Source organism: Salvia splendens, chromosome 6, assembly GCF_004379255.2.
Source record: "Salvia splendens isolate huo1 chromosome 6, SspV2, whole genome shotgun sequence".
NCBI lineage: Eukaryota > Viridiplantae > Streptophyta > Magnoliopsida > Lamiales > Lamiaceae > Salvia > Salvia splendens.
This window is the reverse complement of record NC_056037.1, coordinates 37,512,193-37,533,878: the sequence shown is the minus strand read 5'-3', so window position 1 is coordinate 37,533,878 and position 21,686 is coordinate 37,512,193. Positions and strand designations below refer to the sequence as shown.

Sequence of the window (21,686 nt, the reverse complement as noted above, 5' to 3'; positions counted from 1 at the left end):
GTGCTCAATTAGATCCTCTTGGAGTTGGGTGTGGGCGCTAGAGTCGCGTGTCCTTGCCCGAATAGCCAACCGTTCTTGTATAGATGGATGCGCTCCACTTCGCGGCGGACTACTTGCGGTTGAGCTTCCGGGGGATTCGGGGTCGAACCAATTTCCGGCATCGGGTCCTTCGTCTCGGACAATCATGTTGTGCAAGATTATGCACGTATACATGATGTCGACCATGCTCTCCATGAACCACGAACGAGCCGGGGCTTTGATGATGTTGAAGCGCGCTTGGAGAACCCCGAACGCCCTCTCCACATCCTTGCGCGCAGCCTCCTGCTTCTGCGCAAAAAGAGCCTGCTTTGGGTTCGCTGGCCTGCCGCACGTCTTCACGAAGGTCGGCCACTTCGGGTAGATGCCGTCGGCGAGATAGTACCCCATTTTATACCGCCGGTTGTTGGCGACGAAGTTGATGGCCGACGCTTTACCATCCAAAACTTCGGTAAAGAGGTCGGACTGTTGGAGCACGTTTACGTCGTTGTTCGAGCCAGGGACCCCGAAGTACGCGTGCCAGATCCAATGTCAGTAGTCGGCAACGGCCTCGAGTACAACGGTTGGGTGGGTGCCTTTGTGGCCGCTCGTGTAGGAACCCCTCCAAGCCACCGGGCAATTCTTCCATTGCCAGTGCATGCAATCGACACTGCCAAGCATCCCGGGGAATCCGTGCACTTGTTCGTGCAGGTTGAGGAGGAACTGACAATCCTCCGTGGTTGGCCTCCGGAGAAATTCGTCACTGAAGGCTGCCCGGACGCCTCTGCAGAAGTTGAGCAAGCACAAGCGCCCAGTGCTGTCTCCGATGTGCAGGTATTCGTCGAATATGTCGGCCGTTTGTCCAGTCGCAAGCTGCCGGATGGCTGCAGTACATTTCTGCAGCGTCGTGTGGCTGGGACGACCGACCGCGTCGAACCCTTCTAGGAAGAACTCCTCCCTGGCCGCCAAAGTATTCGCTATGTGGAGAAATAGCGGTTTCCGCATGCGGAAACGGCGACGGAAATAGGTATCTCCCCAAATCGGGTTATCGCAGAAGTAGTCGCGTACTAACCGTGCGGCGGCTTCCTCCCGGTTCCGATTGATGTACTTCCGGGAGCGTCTTGGGGGTGGTGCGGCTTCCTCCGCCTCTCGTCGTCGATCTTCTTCGAGTGATTGTTCCATTAATTGGCGCATTTGCTCAAAAGGATCCATTTGTTTGAGTTGATTGAAGATGGAAATTGGAGTGATAGAGAGGATTTGAGAGGAATAGATGTGTGTTTGTGTTTGAAATGAGTATGGAATAGAATTATTTATAGAGTAAAAAAATTAAAAATTTAAAAAATGAAAATAAATATTTAACGGTAATATTACCGTTTGAAAAAAAAAAAAAAATTTTATTAAAAATCGATTTTTTTTTAAAAAAAATGAATTATTGCGTCATCAGTGACGACGCCCACTCGCGGGCCAGCGAGTGGGCGTCACGCACGCATGGGGACGTGCCACGTGTCTCGGGCGCGTGGCGAGACAGCTCGTCTCGTGTCTCTCCGAGACGAGCTACGCGACGAGACGGTCGCGAGCTGGAGACGAGATGGCCGCTGCAATGCGTCTCGCGGGGGTCTCGTCTCTCCGAGACGAGACGCGAGCCCGGCGCGAGACGCGTTGTGGATGGTCTTACCGGGTTAAATTTATTAGCCTTAAAACTCTATATTTAACAGACTATTTAGATCAACCTGTAGGTTTCGGGTGAATGAAAATCCCGAGATCGCCAGCTGAAAATCCGGGTGGTCATGTGAGCACCAACAATATACGGTACCACAATCTTTATTAGGAAAACAAAATGTCAAATAGTAGTAGAAAATAAGCTCCTCAAATATGCCATGAACAAATAATTTCTAAAGTTGAGGTGTTCTTCCTACTCATAATGAAGTTTGCCAAAGGAGATAAACTGTTATGCACTGAAAGCATCCATTCACATGCTCAACAAACCAACTATTAAAACGGGAAAGATCGAACATGCTGCAACCATGGAGATGTAAGAAAACCAGTTCTTACAGTGCAGCTTCCTCTGCATCAGTCTCAAGACTCTCGTCAGGCACCTGGGGCAGATTATTGCCGCCTCTCAAACGGGTGGAGACGTTGTCAATAGCTGAGTTGAGTTGGCCGATTTTCTCATTTAAGGTCTGCCGGGTTTTCTGTAATTTCAGAAAAGAGAATGGTCAAGAAATCGGTCAGTGATCAGCGCAAAAAAGTTGCAGATACGACCATTACCTCTAAACCTTCATCATAGTATGCCGGACGCTTGGCCCGCCTGAATCCAGCTTCGTCTTCATTTAGCAGAGATCTTCTTATCTTGAAACAGAAATAAAACAGAGTGTATACATTGAATCAATGAAATGTATGATAGTGGCATAAGTTTTGACGTGCATCATGTTTGTGTGCCTTTCACAGCAGCATTTTCCTTCTGCCAAAGCAGTATTTTGTGTCAAAGAGCAATTTCTCCCACATAACATAAGAAGCACTAAACTCAATGTGATTAAACAGCTCTCAATCCATGTGGAAACTAATGAACTGTATTGAGTAGAAAGACTTGGTTCAAATTTACTATTAGTGGCTCCTAGAGGTCCAAACATAATTGGTGTTCAGTTCGACCTACTATGCTGAGTTCAAACAGGTTTGACTTAGGTCAACATTCTAAGGCATTTGAAACACATCTTAATGATGAAGACGGGTCTAATATTCCTGTTCTCATTTACAAAGTTTTAGAAATATCTATTCAAATTGCATGTCATGTATTTTGCAGAAGATCCAAATGATGGACCTTACGAAAGGTATGCAAAGTGCCCCATCCAGGCCAAAAATAAAAGATATAGATGCTTAATGACAGCAGAGTTCCCAAGAGAAAAGAGATGCCATGAGCTAAACTCAGTTACTATTTAAAGTTCATACTCAAGTTGTCCAAATTTATCAATATGTGTGTGTTTTAGGGAACCTTCCAAAATAAACACCATTCCTAGCACAGGTCTTTCTGAAATATGCACTAGCACTATATTCGACAACTGACTCTCAAGAGTCAACAACTTTTTTGACTAGTGATGTCAACAAATCCAAAACTTCCACCTTTTTATCTCACAAATATAATACAGCATGGCCAACAGAGCCCCAATGTGCTTTAGATTAAGCTTCCGTATTAAAAAAAATGTAGCACGTGAGATATAAAAGATACAACTTACCTGTGGAGCGAAAATATATGCGAGTGTTCCAAATACTGCACCTCCTATAATGAAGCCAGCTGCAAAATCAGCACCATTTCCACCATTGCGGTCACTGCAAGTATAAAGAAAGATCTTATAAATCAACAGGTAGTGCCACTTATAGCTGGTAAATGGCACCAATGATTTATGCCTTTAAGAAATACATATAATCATAACAGTGTAAAATCCAAATGTTATTACTATTAGCACATTGGTTACTCCAATAAACATATGAGTGTAAAATCCATATATCACAAGACTGAGAGATTATCTTCATAGACTTATGCCATGATCCACGGTTGGTGCTTGCATAGTATAGAATGAAAAGGAAGAGAGCAGAATTTCAAATCCATATGCAGCAGCCAGCCACAGCCCAAAGGCAATGAGTACAAGTATAACAGCCATAGCAGGAGCGATATGGATTTAAGTTGTAAAAAAAACATCCACATGAATACGACCAATTTTCTATAATAAAATGATAGATAACTCCAGCTAGACATAGAGAAGCCAAAACGCAAGCAAGGTGGTTAACTTCGACCAAATATAACAAGAAACTTACTTCCCAGTTCCCACTAAAGCCCTAAACCTGTTGCGACACACTTCACGAAATCCATGACCTATAACACCAAATATACTTAACTAGCCAACTGCCCCCAAACAATTTTACTCAAAACATCATCCTTCATGCCTGCATCAAATCTCTTTGTATTAAATGTTTGAAATAATATAGAATAGACACAAATATGATTTCCCAATATACAATGCTTGAAGGATGAAGGGTCCCAAATTTACTATTGAGCAAGGGAATGCTAAGAAAGCAGAAGCATGAAAATAGCAAGCCAGATTAGAGTAGCATTACATCATTCCTCATGTCAAGATAGAAGAAGGATGAATGACTAGAAACTTTAGCTAAAACAACCATATGTAACTCATCAAAGCCATTAATTACATGACCACGAAGTCCATGATCCAGACAAGTCACCAAAAGCGTTCCCCTCAACAAAAAAAGTAAGTGAAGAGTGGATCATGAAAATGACTCAGACAAATAACCTGCAAATAACCCTAAACAAACCAGGCAAAGTAGAGTTGAAGAGCATTCAATAGAAACCCAAAATGGATCGATAAACCAATTATCAATTCTAATAGCATTCACTGTCCCTTTCCCCCTATTTTCTAAATATAACCACTACCACAAAACGACACATATACGAAATCAGTTTTCTACCGAGAACCCAATATGGAGGGTTTTACCTCAAAGACTACTATCATCTGATTCTGTAAAAGAATTCAAGGGATCTGCCGTGAGCACACAACACAATTGCATCATTATAAGAGTGCGTATTAATATATATTCATCCTATTAATTCAAACAAAAAACTACATATTCTAGCTAGGGATTTCATACTTATACTCAGCACAAACGGACAAATCACGGTTGTTGCGAGTGCGAGCCTTGCTTCGAATTGCTAACAGCTGCGCCTTCACCAAACCACCGGAGTTCGCCATCGAAATACCGCTAGTCTTTGCATGATTTCCTCCTGCGATAGAACCGAGGTAATAGCTTACAATCTTAGCCGGCACAAAAGACAAACAGAACACGCATTCCAAATCTCGTGGTTAGAGTTGAAATCATTTGGATATAGAAACATAGAATAGAGTATTACTGAGGCACAAAGCGAACATGCACAGTATTAATGGGGGGAGGGGAGAGGAGTTTCGGGGAAGATCGCAACTAATCCACAAGCAGAAGCGTCTAAGTTATTACCGGAGATAGAAAACGGAACCACCGCGGATGCCATCGGAAATGTGATGAGCGGAACCACAGTTTCAGACGCAGAGCTGAGAGAGAGAGAGAGAGAGAGAGAGAGAGAGAGAGAGAGATTTTCAGTAAAATTAGTAGAAAGGGATAAGAATTGGGATTTATTGGAAAAATATCCAGTTTTCGCAAACATTTCTTAAGCGAATCGACGCAAAAATAAAATAAAAATACTCCCAAACTTGAAAGAGTAAGGTTTTAAAAATCCGATCGAACTGGCAGATTTGGTTGCGTATCGATGCATTATCTGGTTCGATTTGGACTTATAAACTACTAATATGTTGAGTCGTGTTATAAATTGATAAAAGAATTGTAAAATTCATTCCTAATGGTTGAACTAGTGTGATCGATTGAATCATGAATCGATAATTTTATATATGTTCAGATCCAACCTACATCCAGTGACATTTTTGTAAATAGTTTGTTTCTGTTCAAATCCCACTATTGATATCAGCAGATTTTCTGTCATAAAAAATTAAGTAAAAATAATGAAAATGGAAAAAAAGCAAATTGATGAGAGAAAAAAATTTCATATCAGTGTCACGGCTACTATACTCTACATATATACAACCAGCCATTTAGGACTCTATTGAGTTGCAAACTAAAGAGACAAAAAAGGCCTAGCAAAATTATAGAGTGATGGTTTCCAGTTCAAAGCAACGCGATCTAATTGTCTCTCAATTTTCCAAAGAGAAGCCTTGAGGAAGTTGTATTCACATGTTTCCTCTGAGACGCGAGCTCGCGTCTCGCATCCCCGTCCTTCTCCGGGAAGGGGAAAGAGAGGGAAAGGGAGAGAGACGCCGATACATCCTCCTCTTCCTTCTTCCTCCTTGTCTCTTCAAGAATACGTTCCTCGTCTACTTTATGGTCTATTTTACTGACCAATGGCGACTCAATGCCCAACGTCAGTAGTTTTCTTTCACCCCCTAAAGCAAGCTCTAGATTCGGTGCTTTGTCACTGAGCCTATCATCATCTAGTAAACGCGTTTTCCAGGGTATAGATCCGTCGGGTAAGGTTGAGTCTGTCACAGGCTGCGATTGCACGGGGAAGAAGAACCTTTCACCGTGTCCGTGTTCATAGTACTTAGGGATGGACCCGAGATCAGCTTCGACATGTTGACTCTGCAGTGAGTAGGGGGGCGTAGCAACGTGGTTTACCTATGAAACAAAACCATCCTCGTTACAAGTCTATGCTAAAAATATTATATTGTCATGAATACAAGCGAGTTAGACTTCGTCTGTCTGTACTTACTTTTTCAAGTGGTTTGACCGTTTTGTTGTGCATATCGTCCTTTCTGGGCGATGCATAACCAGTGCCAGAAGAAAGAGTATGATTCCCTAAAGATGACGGTCCAGGAAGCATCGGTTCATTCTGGATAAAGACCCATTTGTCGGGTTCCACATTTAGGTCTTTAATGCCCTCCATGGGCATTTCTGCTTCTCTTGATAGATCGATAGCATCCATTCTTGATTTTAAATCATCTTTATGACATGTTTTCTCCAATATAGCTCCTTCACATGCGTCACCCTTAGAAGTGCCAGCCACCGATTTGGATGAATCGAGCAGTGAATGTGGATTGCCAGGTGGAGTGACCGGGTCCATTAGCGTTTGCTCCCTTCCGACATCAGGACTAGTCACAGCAACAGCGGGGCTGCAGCTGGAACTGATGCTGCTTTCCTGTGCGAAATAATATAAACGCCGGCAGAATAAAGCTTAGTAAACATCAGTTAATCAAAACTACAAATTTGTGAACATCGAGCTAAACCAAGCAAAACATTCCACCACCACGAAAAAAGGAAGAGCAGGAAGGAATAGGCCAATTTAGACGACACCTCGAATCAAAGAAAGGCAATGTGTGAAGCCAGAAAAAACAACACAGAATAGTACCTGATAAGTATCCCTCACTTCTGCACATTGCTTTGGACCATCACTTTTTTCTGCAGATGACGAACTAGAATTTAGCCCACGTTCAAGCTGATCCAAAGGAGATTTATCCATACTAACGTCTCTTTTGACAGCTCTAGGTAAACCCCATAACTCTTCTGAAGCAGGCACTTCAATCCCTGGATGTTCATCTTGGCTTGCACTATCAGAAACAGGCCTGAGTGACCATTTTTTCTCAGGCAAAGACATTATAGGCGGAGGGATATCTCGAGGTGCAATTGTGGAATCGGGCATTTGCCGCGGGCTAGGTTCTTTCTTTTCTCTGAAAACACCCCAAAGGAAGAAAAACCTATTCCATCCTGCACGTACATGAAAAAAAATAAATTGTACAACGTTAGATAACAGCAGAAGTATGACTTAGTCACTTCTACATTCAATTTTCTACGACGATTATCATTCTCTAACCAGATTCCTAATATCATAAGTTTATGTTAAATAACTGTCCACTTATTCTGCAAAAGTGCAAATTGGGATGAAAATAGAGACAGTTGCTCCACTTACGTTGCAAATTAACAGGAAGCTGATTAGATGGAAATACGAGGAGCTCAACACCGTTAATATTTCCTCGGAGAGCAAGGTCATTCTTCATCATATTATCCAGTAAAACTTTGTACATCTTCTCATGGCTGTACCATTAAACAGATGTCAATTTTTAGTATACAAGTCAATACCAATCAAACTGATAAAGATTATTTGCGACTAAGGTAAAACAACAAAAATGGTACCTCTGAAGATCTTTAGCAAAAAAGAAAAGGGCTATGTTATCGTCTCCAACACCATTTTTTTGAAACTGAATAGGCCAGGTGCTTGCACGAGGAACTTCATAGAGTGAAATTCTATTATTAAATTTGTTTATAGCTTCAATAACTTTAGGTGAGGCGCATGTCGATCGATGAGCTTGAATTCCATCCCACAACTCAAATGTTTGACCACTTCGACAAATCTCAAAACTTCCCCTGCACATATAGAGCGCAGTGATGGAGAATATGAAACTACCAACTTTTTATGGAGGCAAAGATTTAAAATAAAATTAGTGAGAGATAAGTGCATACTGCCAAAGATATTCATGCTCAGGGATTGCTATGGATTTCAACAAGATAGGCAGTACTATTGGAACATTACTGAGTGCATCTCTTGAGGACAGACCAATATGGACACCATCTCGAACTCCAGAAGAAAGACCCTCCGCACGAACCAGCAAGGACTGCTTTACGCTATTGAGAGTTTCCTCTTTACGAGGGTCAGCAATGAAATTCCGAGATACTAGAAGCCTCTCAGCTAGCTCCACATCAGAAGATAGTTTTCTACTTTTGGCACTTGCCATGTGGTCTATATGAGAAGCTACAGGAGCTGCAGTTCGTACGGATGACTCATCAGATTGACAAGAAGCTCTATGCTTCCTGTAGACTCCTGGTTTCCTCAGAACAGCAGCTTCAATTGCAGCTTTCAGGTTGTCACTTTCATCTCTTGAGGGCCGTGGGCCCAACCGGTTTCCAGAAGAGTCCCTCGGTCGATCAGCAGAATTTGCTAAATCCTTAGACTGAACCACTCCATCAGATACACCTTCACTAGCACTAATAGATAACTTTTCAGAAACACCACATGAGGGAGGATCCTGCTTCAGGTTAGTCTGATTATGTTTTTGTTCAATATTATTAGCTCCATTGGCTGATGAAAGTGCAGATTTATTATGCCTATGTTTTGACGGTCTCTTGAATTCACCTGGTCATGCAAATATCAGAAAACATGATTCAGACATATTAGTAGTTCAAAGACCAAAGTACTAAAAGAAACCAACTCAAAAAGCTGAAATCAAACTCTACCTGTAGTACTGGGTAAATCTGCATTCCTTCGAGATGCAAGACTAAATGACCTTGATAATGCTGCTGATTTACCATCAGTCTGTAGTGGCTTCACCTCCTGGTGATTGGTAGGGGAGGCAAGTGAAGATGATTCTGCCCTGGAGGATGGTCCTTTACCGATTCGCGATGTCGAATTCATGGAATCACCCATTGCTGAATTATGTGATGGGTGTTCTGTTCTGAAAGAGCGCTGCCGTTCAAATGCGCTCCTCTCTTTTGTATTTTTAACGTCCTGGATGTTAGAAGGTCTAGGCGATAACATCTTTATGTTTGATTCAGAACGATCAGAATTTGTAGATCTAAATGACATAGATTTGCCTATAGATCGAACTGCACCCTCCTTAAGACGGAAAGAGCCAAGTTCCTTAGCTGATTTCTGCCTCTGAATATCAACTTGATCTACAAGCTTGACCTTTGGCTTTGAATTCAGAGAATTAAAAGAATTAGATTTTGAGAAATTACCTGCGAGAACAGAAAGAAGATGTCAATAATGAAGACTAAGAACTGAGATGACTGCCAGTGGAAACCTCAAAGTCATGAAAGGCTAACTTAACATGTCAGACCACATGTCCACTCAATGCCAAAATTATAAGAAAAAGAGCAAGGTATGCATTATAACCTCGTAAATTGAGCCCCCGTGCATCTAAAGCAGGCTTTGCAAATTCTGTAGCATCATTAACTGGGATTGTGTCTAAACTAGAACGATTTGGAGACCGTAGTCTACACTTATCTAAATTCTTTAAGGAACTCTCGCGAGAAAGAACAGCTAGTTTGGAATTGGACGTCTTTGGCGACCCAATTGTCAACTCAAGGGCAGGCTTTTTTGCAATAGAAGAAACTTCGGCATCTTCATCATCTCTACGCCTTTTAGAAATATTTTTTGTAGAACTCTTTGTTCTGTGTCCCTCAAAATCGGAGTTGTTTAAATTTTCACTTACTCGGCCAGGCGAAATATTTTTCTCATTTTCATCCATACTTCCAATCTTTTCTTGCTTTCCATTTCCTACCAGCTCCAGTGTTTGGCATTCTTCACAAAGCCATTCCCCTTCGGGGACTTTCTCCAGCATTTCCTTCATACAGTATCTGGGAAACAAGTATCATTTCAAATGCACAGTTTTGCAACATCACATATTAGAAACTCCAGAGAATCCAAAGACTTACGTGTGTTCTGCTCCATCACTGCACCGAGAGCATATAGCAAGTAAATCCTCCCTTCCGGCATCCCCACAGATATCACAGACTTTTACCTGTTCAACAGAAAAGAAATTTTATCAGATTTTTATGTCTGAGAATAATTAATAAATGCATGACAATTTTAAGTGACAATTCACTCTATAAAAAGAAAAGGGATAATAGCAAGATCAGGAGCAGATGTTATTCATCAAGTGTTTAGTACTATTATCTTATATCAATTCAGAAAAAAAGGTCCAGAAATGATCATCAGAAACTATATAAACAGTATCAATTAGTACTATATAAAGTTGTAGCATAGAAGAAAAATAACTATGTAACTGAATACCAGTATTGTAATGAAACTTGTGCAAACATACATTAAAATATAAGGGTAGCCCACACTACATAATTTTAGTTTCATGATCTCCGGACTTAATGAAGAGAAGACTAGGAAGAAATTAATAGTTTACTGAATAATCATAGGGGGTATAGATCCATAATGAGTCATACTTATACAGATTATAGTTTTATTAGAGAGATCTCCAGATATATAAATATTTTTGTTGTTCCAGATTTATGGGTAGAATTAATACCACTGAAACATAATGATCGACCAGATTATCAAATTATGCGAAATATGACTGAATACCACATTCTTACATCTTCTTCCACCATATCTGAGTGATCACTCTCATCAGCTGGATGAAGTTCAATCTCCATGTCATCACTCTTCTCAGTGGAATTGAGATCCATTTTTGGAGGATCGCCGAAAACATTGACAGAAGCCACATTATTAGGTGGTGATGAATTTAAATGCTCAGTTGAACCCTTCAACAGCTCAACTTTAGTATCTGAAAGCTTATCATCATTTACATTCATTGGGCTTTCTTCCTGTGGTAGGTTCTTGCCATTGGAAGCTTCAGAAGTATTCTGATCCTTCTGCATCTCAGTAGCATCAGCAGTTTGTGAGCTACTAGGTGACATCTTCCTAAAAATTTCTCCACTGTTCTGCTCATTACACTTATTCCCACTATCTTCCATGTCAGATATTCTAGTAAACTGTTCATCAGTTCCACTGACAGACAAGCAATCATCATGCCCTTCCAGAGATCTCCTGCCATCACACTTTGAGTGCACGGCACTATCATCGAATGCATTGGAAGTCGTCGAAGAAGCCTTGCCTGCTGCATTTTCAGAAAAAGAGTCAGCAGTTGAATCCATGCCTCCAACAGTGCTCAGTATGCTTAGTTGCTCAGTTTCAGTGTTCCCAGCACAGGTTTCTCCACCATGCACATTATTTGACTTCAGCAGAACCTTATTAACATGAAAACAGGACGAGCAAGGAGCAGAGCACACGTTACACGTCCCAGACTTCCCTCGATAGTCCTTTAAGCTTCTACCAGAGCAATGGCTGCTATTTTCAGATGTTGCCTGATCAATTAACATATCATCAATATTAGTTAACTTCAGAGAATAAATCAAGCCAGAAAGATTGGGTGATGGAAGTATCATAGTGGAAAGCAGGATCACAATGTAGTAAACAGCTGATATCTTGCACATTTAATGATTCAACTGCTAACAAGTATATAGATCGACCATTGTCATCAATCAAATAAAAACAATTATCAAATATGCCAAATGAGTAAAAGACGAGTACTCTCCAGATAACATTTAAAGGGCTCTGGTATCCAACACAAGTCTTCGATATTGAAATAATAATTGTTGGACTTGGTTCTCAGCAGATAATTCAGAGTTGATAACAAGATATTATGTGATCTCTGATAAATTAGAACTGATGAACAACTCTTCCAAATAGGACTGCTAAAGAGATAAGAAAGTAAATACACATACAGATTGATGCCTAAAATACCATTAACTAATATGTATCGAATTATTTTCTTATACTGATAAATGTCCTAACACACCAATTTCCGTTTACATTGCAATTACTTAGTTCAGAGTATAGAGGCAAAAGCGTATAATGATCGCAAAGACAGTATAAAAGAGCTACTAATCACTGAATCAGGAATGCAGAATCAACTAACATATTGTACAGAACATATACTTACTACGCAACTTAATGAACATTGCTTGCCATAAATTATAGCCAGACCACAGTAAGAAACTAAGAAAGGATTTTGTCGTATGAAACCCAACATAGTTCCGCTGATAAATATAATATGGATACAACAGATAAAATAAAACAATAAAACAGATAATATAAAAAGATGAAAAATACAAGTTGCCCAAATATCTGGGATTAAATTTACATAGATTCTCAGAAAATATGAATGGTAGCAATAGATTGATTGCATTGCTTCATTACTAGTAGTGAACACCAGAAGAAAGGGCAGCATAAATGGGAGAACCTCCAAAGAATTAACTTCACACAGACTTAACTCAAGCATTAGGCCTGACTATCTTTATGGAAAATACCAATGACCTTCATTTTCTAATTGTAGAGACACTTAAAAAGTTTTTTCTTTCCTTTTTTTTTAATCGAAAATCAAGCTTCTTCCATTATTCAGAATTGACACTGGAATAGCCAACGGAAATATCGAACTTAAATTCACTAATTTCACCTAATCTGCCTAAACCAAACCAAACCAAACCAAACCAAAATATTCTAGTACCATCTTAATCCATCAAAACATTATGGATAGAAAGGTTAAGCACTTTCTGACAATTCAGGGCAACTACAAACAAGAAGAGCAAGACGGAAGAGATAAATGCGGCAGGCATGATACCCAAAGTGTTCACCATATTGGACGGCAGAGTCACAATTTGCTTCATCACTCGGTACTTCCATCCTAAAATTTCCTCAAAATACGGGGGTAATCTGACAACACACATTAAAGTACAATAATGAAAATTGAAACTAAAGTTCCAACCGCTAGCACACACAACCGGAGCATCTATACACATAATACAGCCAACACTCCAACAACACAACTGCATTTAAATCCAATAAAAGATTCTGTACACTTGTCGAATAATAACGATTCCAGACTAATTATGCATCCGTGTGTACAGACAAATCCAGTACCCAATACCCATAAATTCTGCAAGTTCGTCACGTATCTCACATAAATTAAACAATAAACTAAATCAAAACCGAAACTTGAGACATAACCACGACAATGAGCGTCCAGATATTTGCAAAAGATCAATAAAAAGGCGATAAAAATGCGAGGAATCAAGTGAACCCTAAAAGAGTAGGTTTCAAAAAAGGGCAGCGAAAAAAAACATGCCTGCGGCTGAGATAGAGTGGGAGTGACATCGCATAGGTCTTGGAGAGTTCGCTCTCTCCGATTTCTCATCGACTGCTGCCGCCGGTCGATCAGGCATTAATTTTCCGAAATCGATCAACCCTCACGCGATCATAGATTAAGCCAAATTCGGGAAATATAAATTGTTTGCCTCTGGATATTAATTGATTAATAGGGGAAATTGGAGTGGATGAATCAAAAATCATTCACTGGAAATAACATCTGTGGTGAAAGGATCTAGAAAAAAATCCTCAATACAAAAACTTGTTGAATTTGCTTCAGAGAGAATGTTTGCTGGAAATCAACGGGAAAATGAAGAAGATGGGAGTTTTATTTTAGGTTTCTATCATGGTTTTGGCAGTGTTGCCTCTCTTTTCTCCTAGATTTATCTCTCTACAGAAAATACAGATATTACACAATCGTCCTTACACATTCCATTTATCCTTCTCCTCATCTTACTCTCTTATACAGTTCCAAATTCAAGCTCATGTACAAATAAAGTTGCAAATTTTAACAAAAATAATGAAGTTTAATCAAATTTAAACCAAGTACTGATTCTTAATTATTTCATCCATGCCTTGAACATTTTGGAAACCCATTCAAACCCGACCGAAACCATCTCGAGATATACTACTATCTCTCATTGGTCGCCGTCGACCTCCGCCGCCCCTTTGACCTAAGATTCATCTCCTCCCTCCTTGTCGCTCGATCTGATCGACTAAATCAATCACACGTGAATAATGAGATTAATAAGTAACAAGAATTGAATACCATGCTGAATAGGGGGCGTGTCTCAACAACCAAACAAAACATGCACTAACTCTTAAAAAAATTTTAACATGAGATTTATCAAATTTACACTAATATTTAAACGTATATCACATAGGAAAAAAAACACGTCGATATTCGAAATACGCAATGAATAAATATCCTTTACGCAATTGAAAGGATCACATAGATGCGCAATGTTATTCGCGATACAAACATTGACTTTACGAGAGTGTTTGATGTTTGATTGCATAAAATTGAATTATTTTATAGATTTCTTCGAAATTAAATTGTTCCAGTATACTAGTACATGATATTACTAATATCAACAAACAAGTACGGTATGATAATGGTAGATTAGACTATTTAACATACATTATTGATCATTTGGTAGCATAAATTGTTTATTTTTAAAGCCTATGATTAATGATGGACCCGATATAATAAACTCTCATATTATAGATAAATAAATAATCTGGTCTTCATGGTCTGATTATTTATCTCCCTCGATTTTAAAACTTGACAAATCTATTTCTTGAACAAATACCCTCATATTAAGATATTTTTTTAATAGATATAATTTGTTTTTTGTTCTCTACATCCGTGTAATCCATTTAAATTTCATGAAAAATTACTTTACATTATTTTAATGACCTTAGCGTTAGGCTATCAATAGTCTTTACATCAATTAGTTCATTGACTTATTTAATTAAATGGCGGAGAGTACTACTCCCTCCGTCCCCTAATAGGAGTCGCTCTTTGACCGGGCACGAGTTTTAAGAAATGTAGAGAAAAGTTGGTTGTAAAAGTTAGTGAAATGTGAGACTCACATTTTTATATTGGTTTTATAATAAAATGTGAGTGGAGTGAGTTAGTGGAATGTGGGGCATACTACCATTTATGGTAAAAATGAAGAGTGACTCTTAATGGGGGACGGCCTAAAATGGAAATTAGCGACTCTTATTCGGGGACGGAGGGAGTATTTTTTAAGGAGATATATTCTCGCATGCAAAAGAGTTTCAAGATCTGTTTCACATATATTGGGCTATGAATCTGTAAGATTAGTTCAAGTCTTCGACTGATCATCCGAAATTTGTTAAAGTCCTCAACAACTTCTATTAAACAAGTAGAGATTAGTAGACTTTGCTTATTAAAAATATAAATAGGGAAGTAGAAGATCAATTTCTCTGCGGCCTAACTCATTCATTATTGCATCCTTGAAACCTTCGGATCCCTTGGCTAATAAAATGTGTTTGATATACCAATGCAAAGTACTCCCTCCGTCCGCGAATAGGAATCCCGGTTCTGTTTACTATATTTAGAAATAAGTAATGGATAGTTGAGAGAATGGAGAAGTGGAGAAGGAGACGTTAGAACACATCGTCTTATCTAATTTTAAAAATAACCCTAATTACTATGAAAGTTAATTAAAAGGATAATATTATCTTTCACCTATTTTATTCTATTATTTTAGAATCATATCAAACAACATAAAAAATAAAACAAATATTTCCTATAGTCTACCAAATGTGTAGAATAGATTATTAATCAAATTTATTAAGATAATTTGTATAAAGATAATTTAACTTAGGATTGTTTCACTAATCTGCCAAACTATGCCTAAGCTAAAATTAATTATACATAACATTGCATAGAGATTAGTATCTGATTATATATGTAAACTGATGGGGTACGAACTAAACAAGCCCAACAGCAGTGACGGCCCATCAGCCCAAAGCCCAAGGAGGAGTATGAGTTCGGCATTACCAAAGAGTTCGGAGGAGTTCGGCATTACCAAAGAGTTCGGCCTCAGCCTACAGCTCGGTAAAAGCCAACCAATCAAGCTCTGCTCTCAGGTCGGCATCAAGCTCTACTCTCAGATCGGCAACCAAAGCAGTTCGGTCTCGGTATTCGACCGAACAAGGAGTTAGTGGACCCATACAGGATGTCCAACACACCCACTACCACGTGATGTCAGTTCAGGCCACGATCGTAGGCCATGACCTACGCTTCACCCACGATCTTAGGCCATAACCTACACGACATCCACGACTTGGGGTGGTGATGCAAGCCATGATCTGAGTTCATTATATAAATAGAACTTAGATCTGATAGAAGAGGTTAGAATCTCTCTAGAGAAATAATCATATAGCAAGTCTGTGTTGTAAGCTGTAATTCGCAGATCAAGCAATACAAACCTGCCCCCATTTCTCCCCGTGGACGTAGATTTACCTCAGTAAATCGAACCACGTAAAATTCTCTGTGTCGTAATTTATTTTTACGAGCATTTATCATCATCAAAAATTCGCGGAATCATCACTGGCGCCGTCTGTGGGAAACAGAGAACAAAATTTGTGATAAAGCGAATTTTTGATCCATTTTTTCCACCCAAAAAATGCATACCAGATCGCAGAGTACCCGTATTCCTGCCCGTGAGAACCAGGAGGAAGCCAATCCATCCCATAGGTCGGGAAAACAGCCTAGGGATAAATCCACCACCAGTTCTCATGGTGGAGGAACAAGCCGCTCCAAAAGCCGTCACACCGAGTCTTCCCAGCAGCCCGATTTGAACGAGGCTGTCAAGCTGTTTTTGGCGGAAAAGCAGGAGGAATTCTTAACCTTCCTGCAAAAAAGCCAAAAGCAGCCGGGGACAAAAACGGCGGATTCTCCCTCTCCCTCCATACGAGACAGTCACTACCGCAGTAGTGTCATGTCTTCCAGAAGAAAGAATCCTCGGTACCGGAATCACAGGAGAACTCCATCTCCTCCATACCGAAGAAATGTCGGGTTCGCCATGTACGGAGTATTGAGGACTCCGTTCTCGGACGATATTACCCGAACTCCCCTTCCACAGAACTACCGAACTCCGTCGATAACCTATGACGGACTCGTGGATCCTCATGACTTCCTGGGACGCTATCAGTATAATATGGCGAACCAAGGTCTCAATGAGGTCCATATGTGCAAGCTGTTCCCCGAGCTGCTCATCGGGAACGCCAGAAGGTGGTTCGACAGCCTTCCTCAAGGCAGCATTAGATCCTACCGAGATCTGATGGATGCTTTCCACAGGAGGTTCTTTCAGAAAGCGGAAGCCCGAAATACTTCGGCTCAGCTGCTTTCTATACGTCAAGGTCGCGACGAAAAGATCAGCGACTTCCTGACGAGATTCCATAAGGAATGCCTACAGGTAGATAATCTCAATGATCTACTTGTCATTTCGGCATTCCAAAATGGAATCCTGCCCGGAGCTCTCTACAGAAAGCTCGTGGAGTGCGGTCCGCAAACAGCTCAAGAGATGTGGGACATTGCGGACAAGTTTTCTCGTGCCGATGAGGCAGACCGTCGAAAACGGTCTTTAGACAGCTCATCTAGAGAAGACAAAAGAAGCCCGGTCATAGCGATCAGAGGCATCCTCGCCGAACACCTTCCCCACTAAAGGAGAGATAGCGGTCATCCGAGGTGATCGAAAAAGAGCAAGTGTGTTCGCAGATTGCGCTTAAAAGTGCCGAGCAATCAGTTCGGCACCATCAAGCATAGCAATCACAGCAGCCGGAATCAGAGGCCGGCGAAATGACCGAAGTCACACCGGAGCCGAACTACATCTGGCCGAAGAAAGAAGAGAATTGGCCTGCATAAAAGCAGCCAAGTACAAGGAGCAAGTAGCCCGGTATTACAACCAAAGGGTGAAGAAGCTGCAATTTCAAGTGGGAGATCTCGTCTTGAGAAACAACGAAGTAAGCCGAGCAGAAAAGCTGGGCGAACTCGAGCCCACATAGGAAGGTCCATATCGGGTGTCAGAAGTCCTCGGCAAAGGGTCTTAAAAATTGACTCACGCGTCAGGAGCACAAGTACCCCGAACATGGTACGTTTCCAACCTCAAGAAGTTCCATTTGTAAGAGACAGTCCGGTCAGTCAGTCTTATGTGTTTTCTTTGTTTTTTACTTGTTCTTGTCTCTACGTGCGTTGTGTCTGTCTATGTGAGTGTCGTCTCTTACAAATAAAACTGAGGTATCTCGTTCTTCAAAGGCTGATCCCCTTTTTAGAACATACAAGCCAACGATTGTGCGTCAAAGCTTCTAAAGAGGATACAAGACCACAATTCAGCTTAAACAAGCAGTTCGTCTGAAACGAGCTGCAACAAGCCCACGATTGTGCGTCAAAGCTTCTAAAGAGGATACAAGACCACAATTCAGCTTAAACAAGCAGTTCGTCTGAAACGAGCTGCAACAAGCCCACGATTGTGTGTCAAAGCTTCTAAAGAGGATACAAGACCACAATTCAGCTTAAACAAGCAGTTCGTCTGAAACGAGCTGCAACAAGCCCACGATTGTGTGTCAAAGCTTCTAAAGAGGATACAAGACCACAATTCTGCTTAAGAATCAAGCACTTCGTCTGAAACGAACTGCAACAAAAGTCCGATTCTCGCGATAAAACTTGCCTGAATTAGGACAAGGGAAAGTCCAATCCACGCGATAAAACTCGCCGAATTAGGACGACCAAGTTCGGTCAAAGCAGTTTACCTCATAAGACCGAGGACGACCATGTCTAGTCAAAGAGGTTTACTGCATAAGACCACTTCGGTTAACTGGGAAAGTCCGATCCACGCGATAAAACTCGCCGAATTAGGACAAGGGAAAGTTCGATCCCGGCGACGAAAATCGCCAAATTAGAACACAAAGACGAGTCCGGTCAAAGATGTTTATTTCATCAGACCAAAGACGAGTCCGGTCAAAGATGTTTATTTCATCAGACCAAAGACGAGTCCGGTCAAAGATGTTTATTTCATCAGACCAAAGACGAGTCCGGTCAAAGATGTTTATTTCATCAGACCAAAGACGAGTCCGGTCAAAGATGTTTATTTCATCAGACCAAAGACGAGTCCGGTCAAAGATGTTTATTTCATCAGACCAAAGACGAGTCCGGTCAAAGATGTTTATTTCATCAGACCAAAGACGAGTCCGGTCAAAGATGTTTATTTCATCAGACCAAAGACGAGTCCGGTCAAAGATGTTTATTTCATCAGACCAAAGACGAGTCCGGTCAAAGATGTTTATTTCATCAGACCAAAGACAAGTCCGGTCAAAGAAGTTTACTTCATAAGACCGAGGACAAGTACGATGAAATTTTTTCGCTAAGCTGTAAATACACAGTGTTAGAAGCGAAAACAAAAACAAAATTTCATTTTCAAATCTTGTTCGGCACACAACTCCGCTACCCTACAAAATGGCGTTACGCTATTACAAAGGACTATTCTACTGTCCAGGGTTGCTGAAGTTAAGCCACCTATCTGCAAAATCCTCTGGAAGCCGATTTCGGTTGTTCCGAGCAGATGAAGAATAAGCAGGTCGACGAGATGCTATCCTCGACCCAACGCCTCTTCCCCGAGCTCGAGAAGTCCTAACACCTCGGCGATGAAGAGTCTCTGCAATAAGCATCTGCTGATCTTGCTCGCTCATAGTCACAACTCCTCGGCGAATTTCAGTCCGTCCCTGTCTTGACGATTCCGGTTGCTCCTGAGCCCGTTCTCGTCTTGACGTTTTCGGCTGTTCCGGAGTTCGTTGTTGGCTGGGAGTAGGATTTTGAACAAGGGAACCAGAGGTTTGATCTGGAGTGCGAGCATCTGTTGGCGCGATATGCCGAAGGAATCTTTCTATGGAGGGGCGCCGAGAAAGAACAATGTTGTACCGAGAAGCCCAGCGCCGCAATGATGTCACGACTTGTTGGCAAGCCGAGCTCTCCAGCGCATTGTTCCTCCGGAGTACATTATATTCCTCCCACAGTTCGTCAACTCGACTCTGAGCATCTGATATGGTCATTCCCCCGCGCACACGGATGTAATCCTCGTACGCAGTCCTCTCAGCAATGGTCGTATTCAGCTCGGCCTCCAGATCATTCTTATCGGACTCTAAGTCCTTATTATCGGCCTCCAGCTTCACTAAACGAGCCAGAAGCTCGTCATTCTTCGTCTGATCGGCTATAGCTCTTTTCTCAGCTTCGTCTAAAGCCGAAGAGTACAGCCGTTTCCAGTGAAGTATCTCCAGCTCCTTGAGAGTTAAGAATACAAAGCAGCTACGTCAGTTCGGCATTTCAGCTTACCGAGCAGGTAGTAAACCACAACAGGAGTAAGAGAGTACGAAAGGCTATACGAAGACACAAGAGCAGAAAGAAGAATTTTTTCATTCATAAGAAAAAAATTTTTCTATACAAGGAGGGCTTCAAGGCCATTTTACATAAAGGAAGAAACTAAACTAAGAGAAGGGAGACGAAATCATACTTCGCTAGCTTCGTCTCCACCTTCTCGGTGAGGTTCAGCTTCCTTCTCATCTGCTTCAGCTTCAGCCTCTGCCTCCTTGCTCTCCTCAGCCTGCTCGGCGCCACCGTAGCCGATCTGCTGCGTCTCCTGATCGGCTTCCTTCTCCGGATGCCCGGCTCGCTCGACTTCGGCCTCCCGCTCCAGCGGCTCGGCCTCACCCTCTCCGTTGTAAGTCGAAGCGGGTGAAACGGGTCCCACGGAGGCAAAGATAGCCTCCAGGTTCTCGTCCCGATCAGCTCGACAACTCCGGACTCGGTCTGCAGAAAGCAGGACCGAGGATGAAGCGAGCTCCTCAAGGAGCGGCAGATTCTGAAGCCGAGCTGCTATCTCTCGGCTGTACAGAGGCAGCACGACATCGGCCCCCTGCTCGCCCTTATCGGCAATTAGCCTTACCAGGCTACCGACAAAGGCCGAGAACTGGCTGCTCAAAAAGAGTTTCTCCGTGTAAACACGGAGAGCCTCCCCTTGGGCAACCACGGCAGCAGCATCGCTCCGCTTCGCCTGCTCTCGCTGGATGACGAGCTGGTTTTTGGCAAACTGAGCTTCATCCTGGGCCGAAATCCTAGCAGCTCTGGCCTTCTCAAATTTAGCCTCAGCCTGTTCGGCCCGATGACAAGCAGCCGCCAACTTCCTCTGCATCTCGGCATAGTCATTGGACGCTTTGGAGAGTTCGACGGCGACGAGCTTGGAGAGCATATCGTTCCTCTGAAAATGGATAAGGAAAAAAGTCAACAGAGGGCACCAAAAATACAGGACAGAAGCCAGGCCAAAGAATCAAGAAGACAATTCACCTCGGCGAAGTCCGTGGGCCATAAAAATGGCTCACAGATATGCTCCGAAGGAGGCGCCAAGACCACGTCTTTCTCTGGCGCTCTCGGGGGCTTCTGGGTCCTCCCCTTCCTACTTGCCGAAGTCGACTCCGGCTTCTTTGGACCCGAAGAGGTCTTTTGCCTCTTCGGATTCTTCTCGGCATCAGGCGCCGAGCTGGTAGCCTTCTCTTTCTCCGGCTCCTCAAGCTCGGAGGACTTTCGGATAGCCTTATTCAGCATGAACACTGCCAAAAAGCAAGAAAACAAGGTTAGTTTTCTTCGTTAAAGCAGTAGAGCATAAAGATAAAGAGAAATCCTCACCCTCGGCCTCTTCGTCCGAAGACGAGATATTGAACACGAGGTCGCCCTTGACGAGCTCAGTTTCCGAATACTGTTTCCTAATCATAGGAATCTTATTGAGCTCGCCCTCGAGCTCGGCCAACGGTTCTAACCGAGGATGGGGAA

General features: G+C 41.8%; 2 protein-coding genes across 3 annotated transcripts; both read right to left on the bottom strand.

The window, feature by feature from the left end:
* Positions 1 to 1,820: 1,820 nt before the first annotated feature.
* Positions 1,821 to 5,422, bottom strand: LOC121807689. The gene is made up of 5 exons (XM_042207957.1): positions 5,032 to 5,422; positions 4,672 to 4,804; positions 3,246 to 3,339; positions 2,284 to 2,364; positions 1,821 to 2,207 (listed from the first exon to the last, which is right to left on the bottom strand). The coding sequence occupies exons 1-5, from the start codon at positions 5,216 to 5,218 to the stop codon at positions 2,064 to 2,066; spliced, it is 639 nt and encodes a 212-aa protein (XP_042063891.1). The 5' UTR covers positions 5,219 to 5,422; the 3' UTR covers positions 1,821 to 2,063.
* Positions 5,423 to 5,571: 149 nt separating this feature from the next.
* Positions 5,572 to 14,314, bottom strand: LOC121807688. 2 transcript variants are annotated; one of them, XM_042207955.1, is made up of 11 exons: positions 13,314 to 14,314; positions 10,723 to 11,493; positions 10,051 to 10,136; positions 9,509 to 9,972; positions 8,851 to 9,351; positions 8,080 to 8,749; positions 7,753 to 7,983; positions 7,529 to 7,653; positions 6,971 to 7,326; positions 6,335 to 6,760; positions 5,572 to 6,240 (listed from the first exon to the last, which is right to left on the bottom strand). In XM_042207955.1, the coding sequence occupies exons 1-11, from the start codon at positions 13,380 to 13,382 to the stop codon at positions 5,749 to 5,751; spliced, it is 4,191 nt and encodes a 1,396-aa protein (XP_042063889.1). In that variant the 5' UTR covers positions 13,383 to 14,314; the 3' UTR covers positions 5,572 to 5,748. The 2 variants fall into 2 exon arrangements, with proteins under 2 accessions (XP_042063889.1, XP_042063890.1); XM_042207956.1 differs by lacking the exon at positions 13,314 to 14,314 and adding an exon at positions 12,810 to 12,893.
* Between the last annotated feature and the right edge of the window lie 7,372 nt (positions 14,315 to 21,686).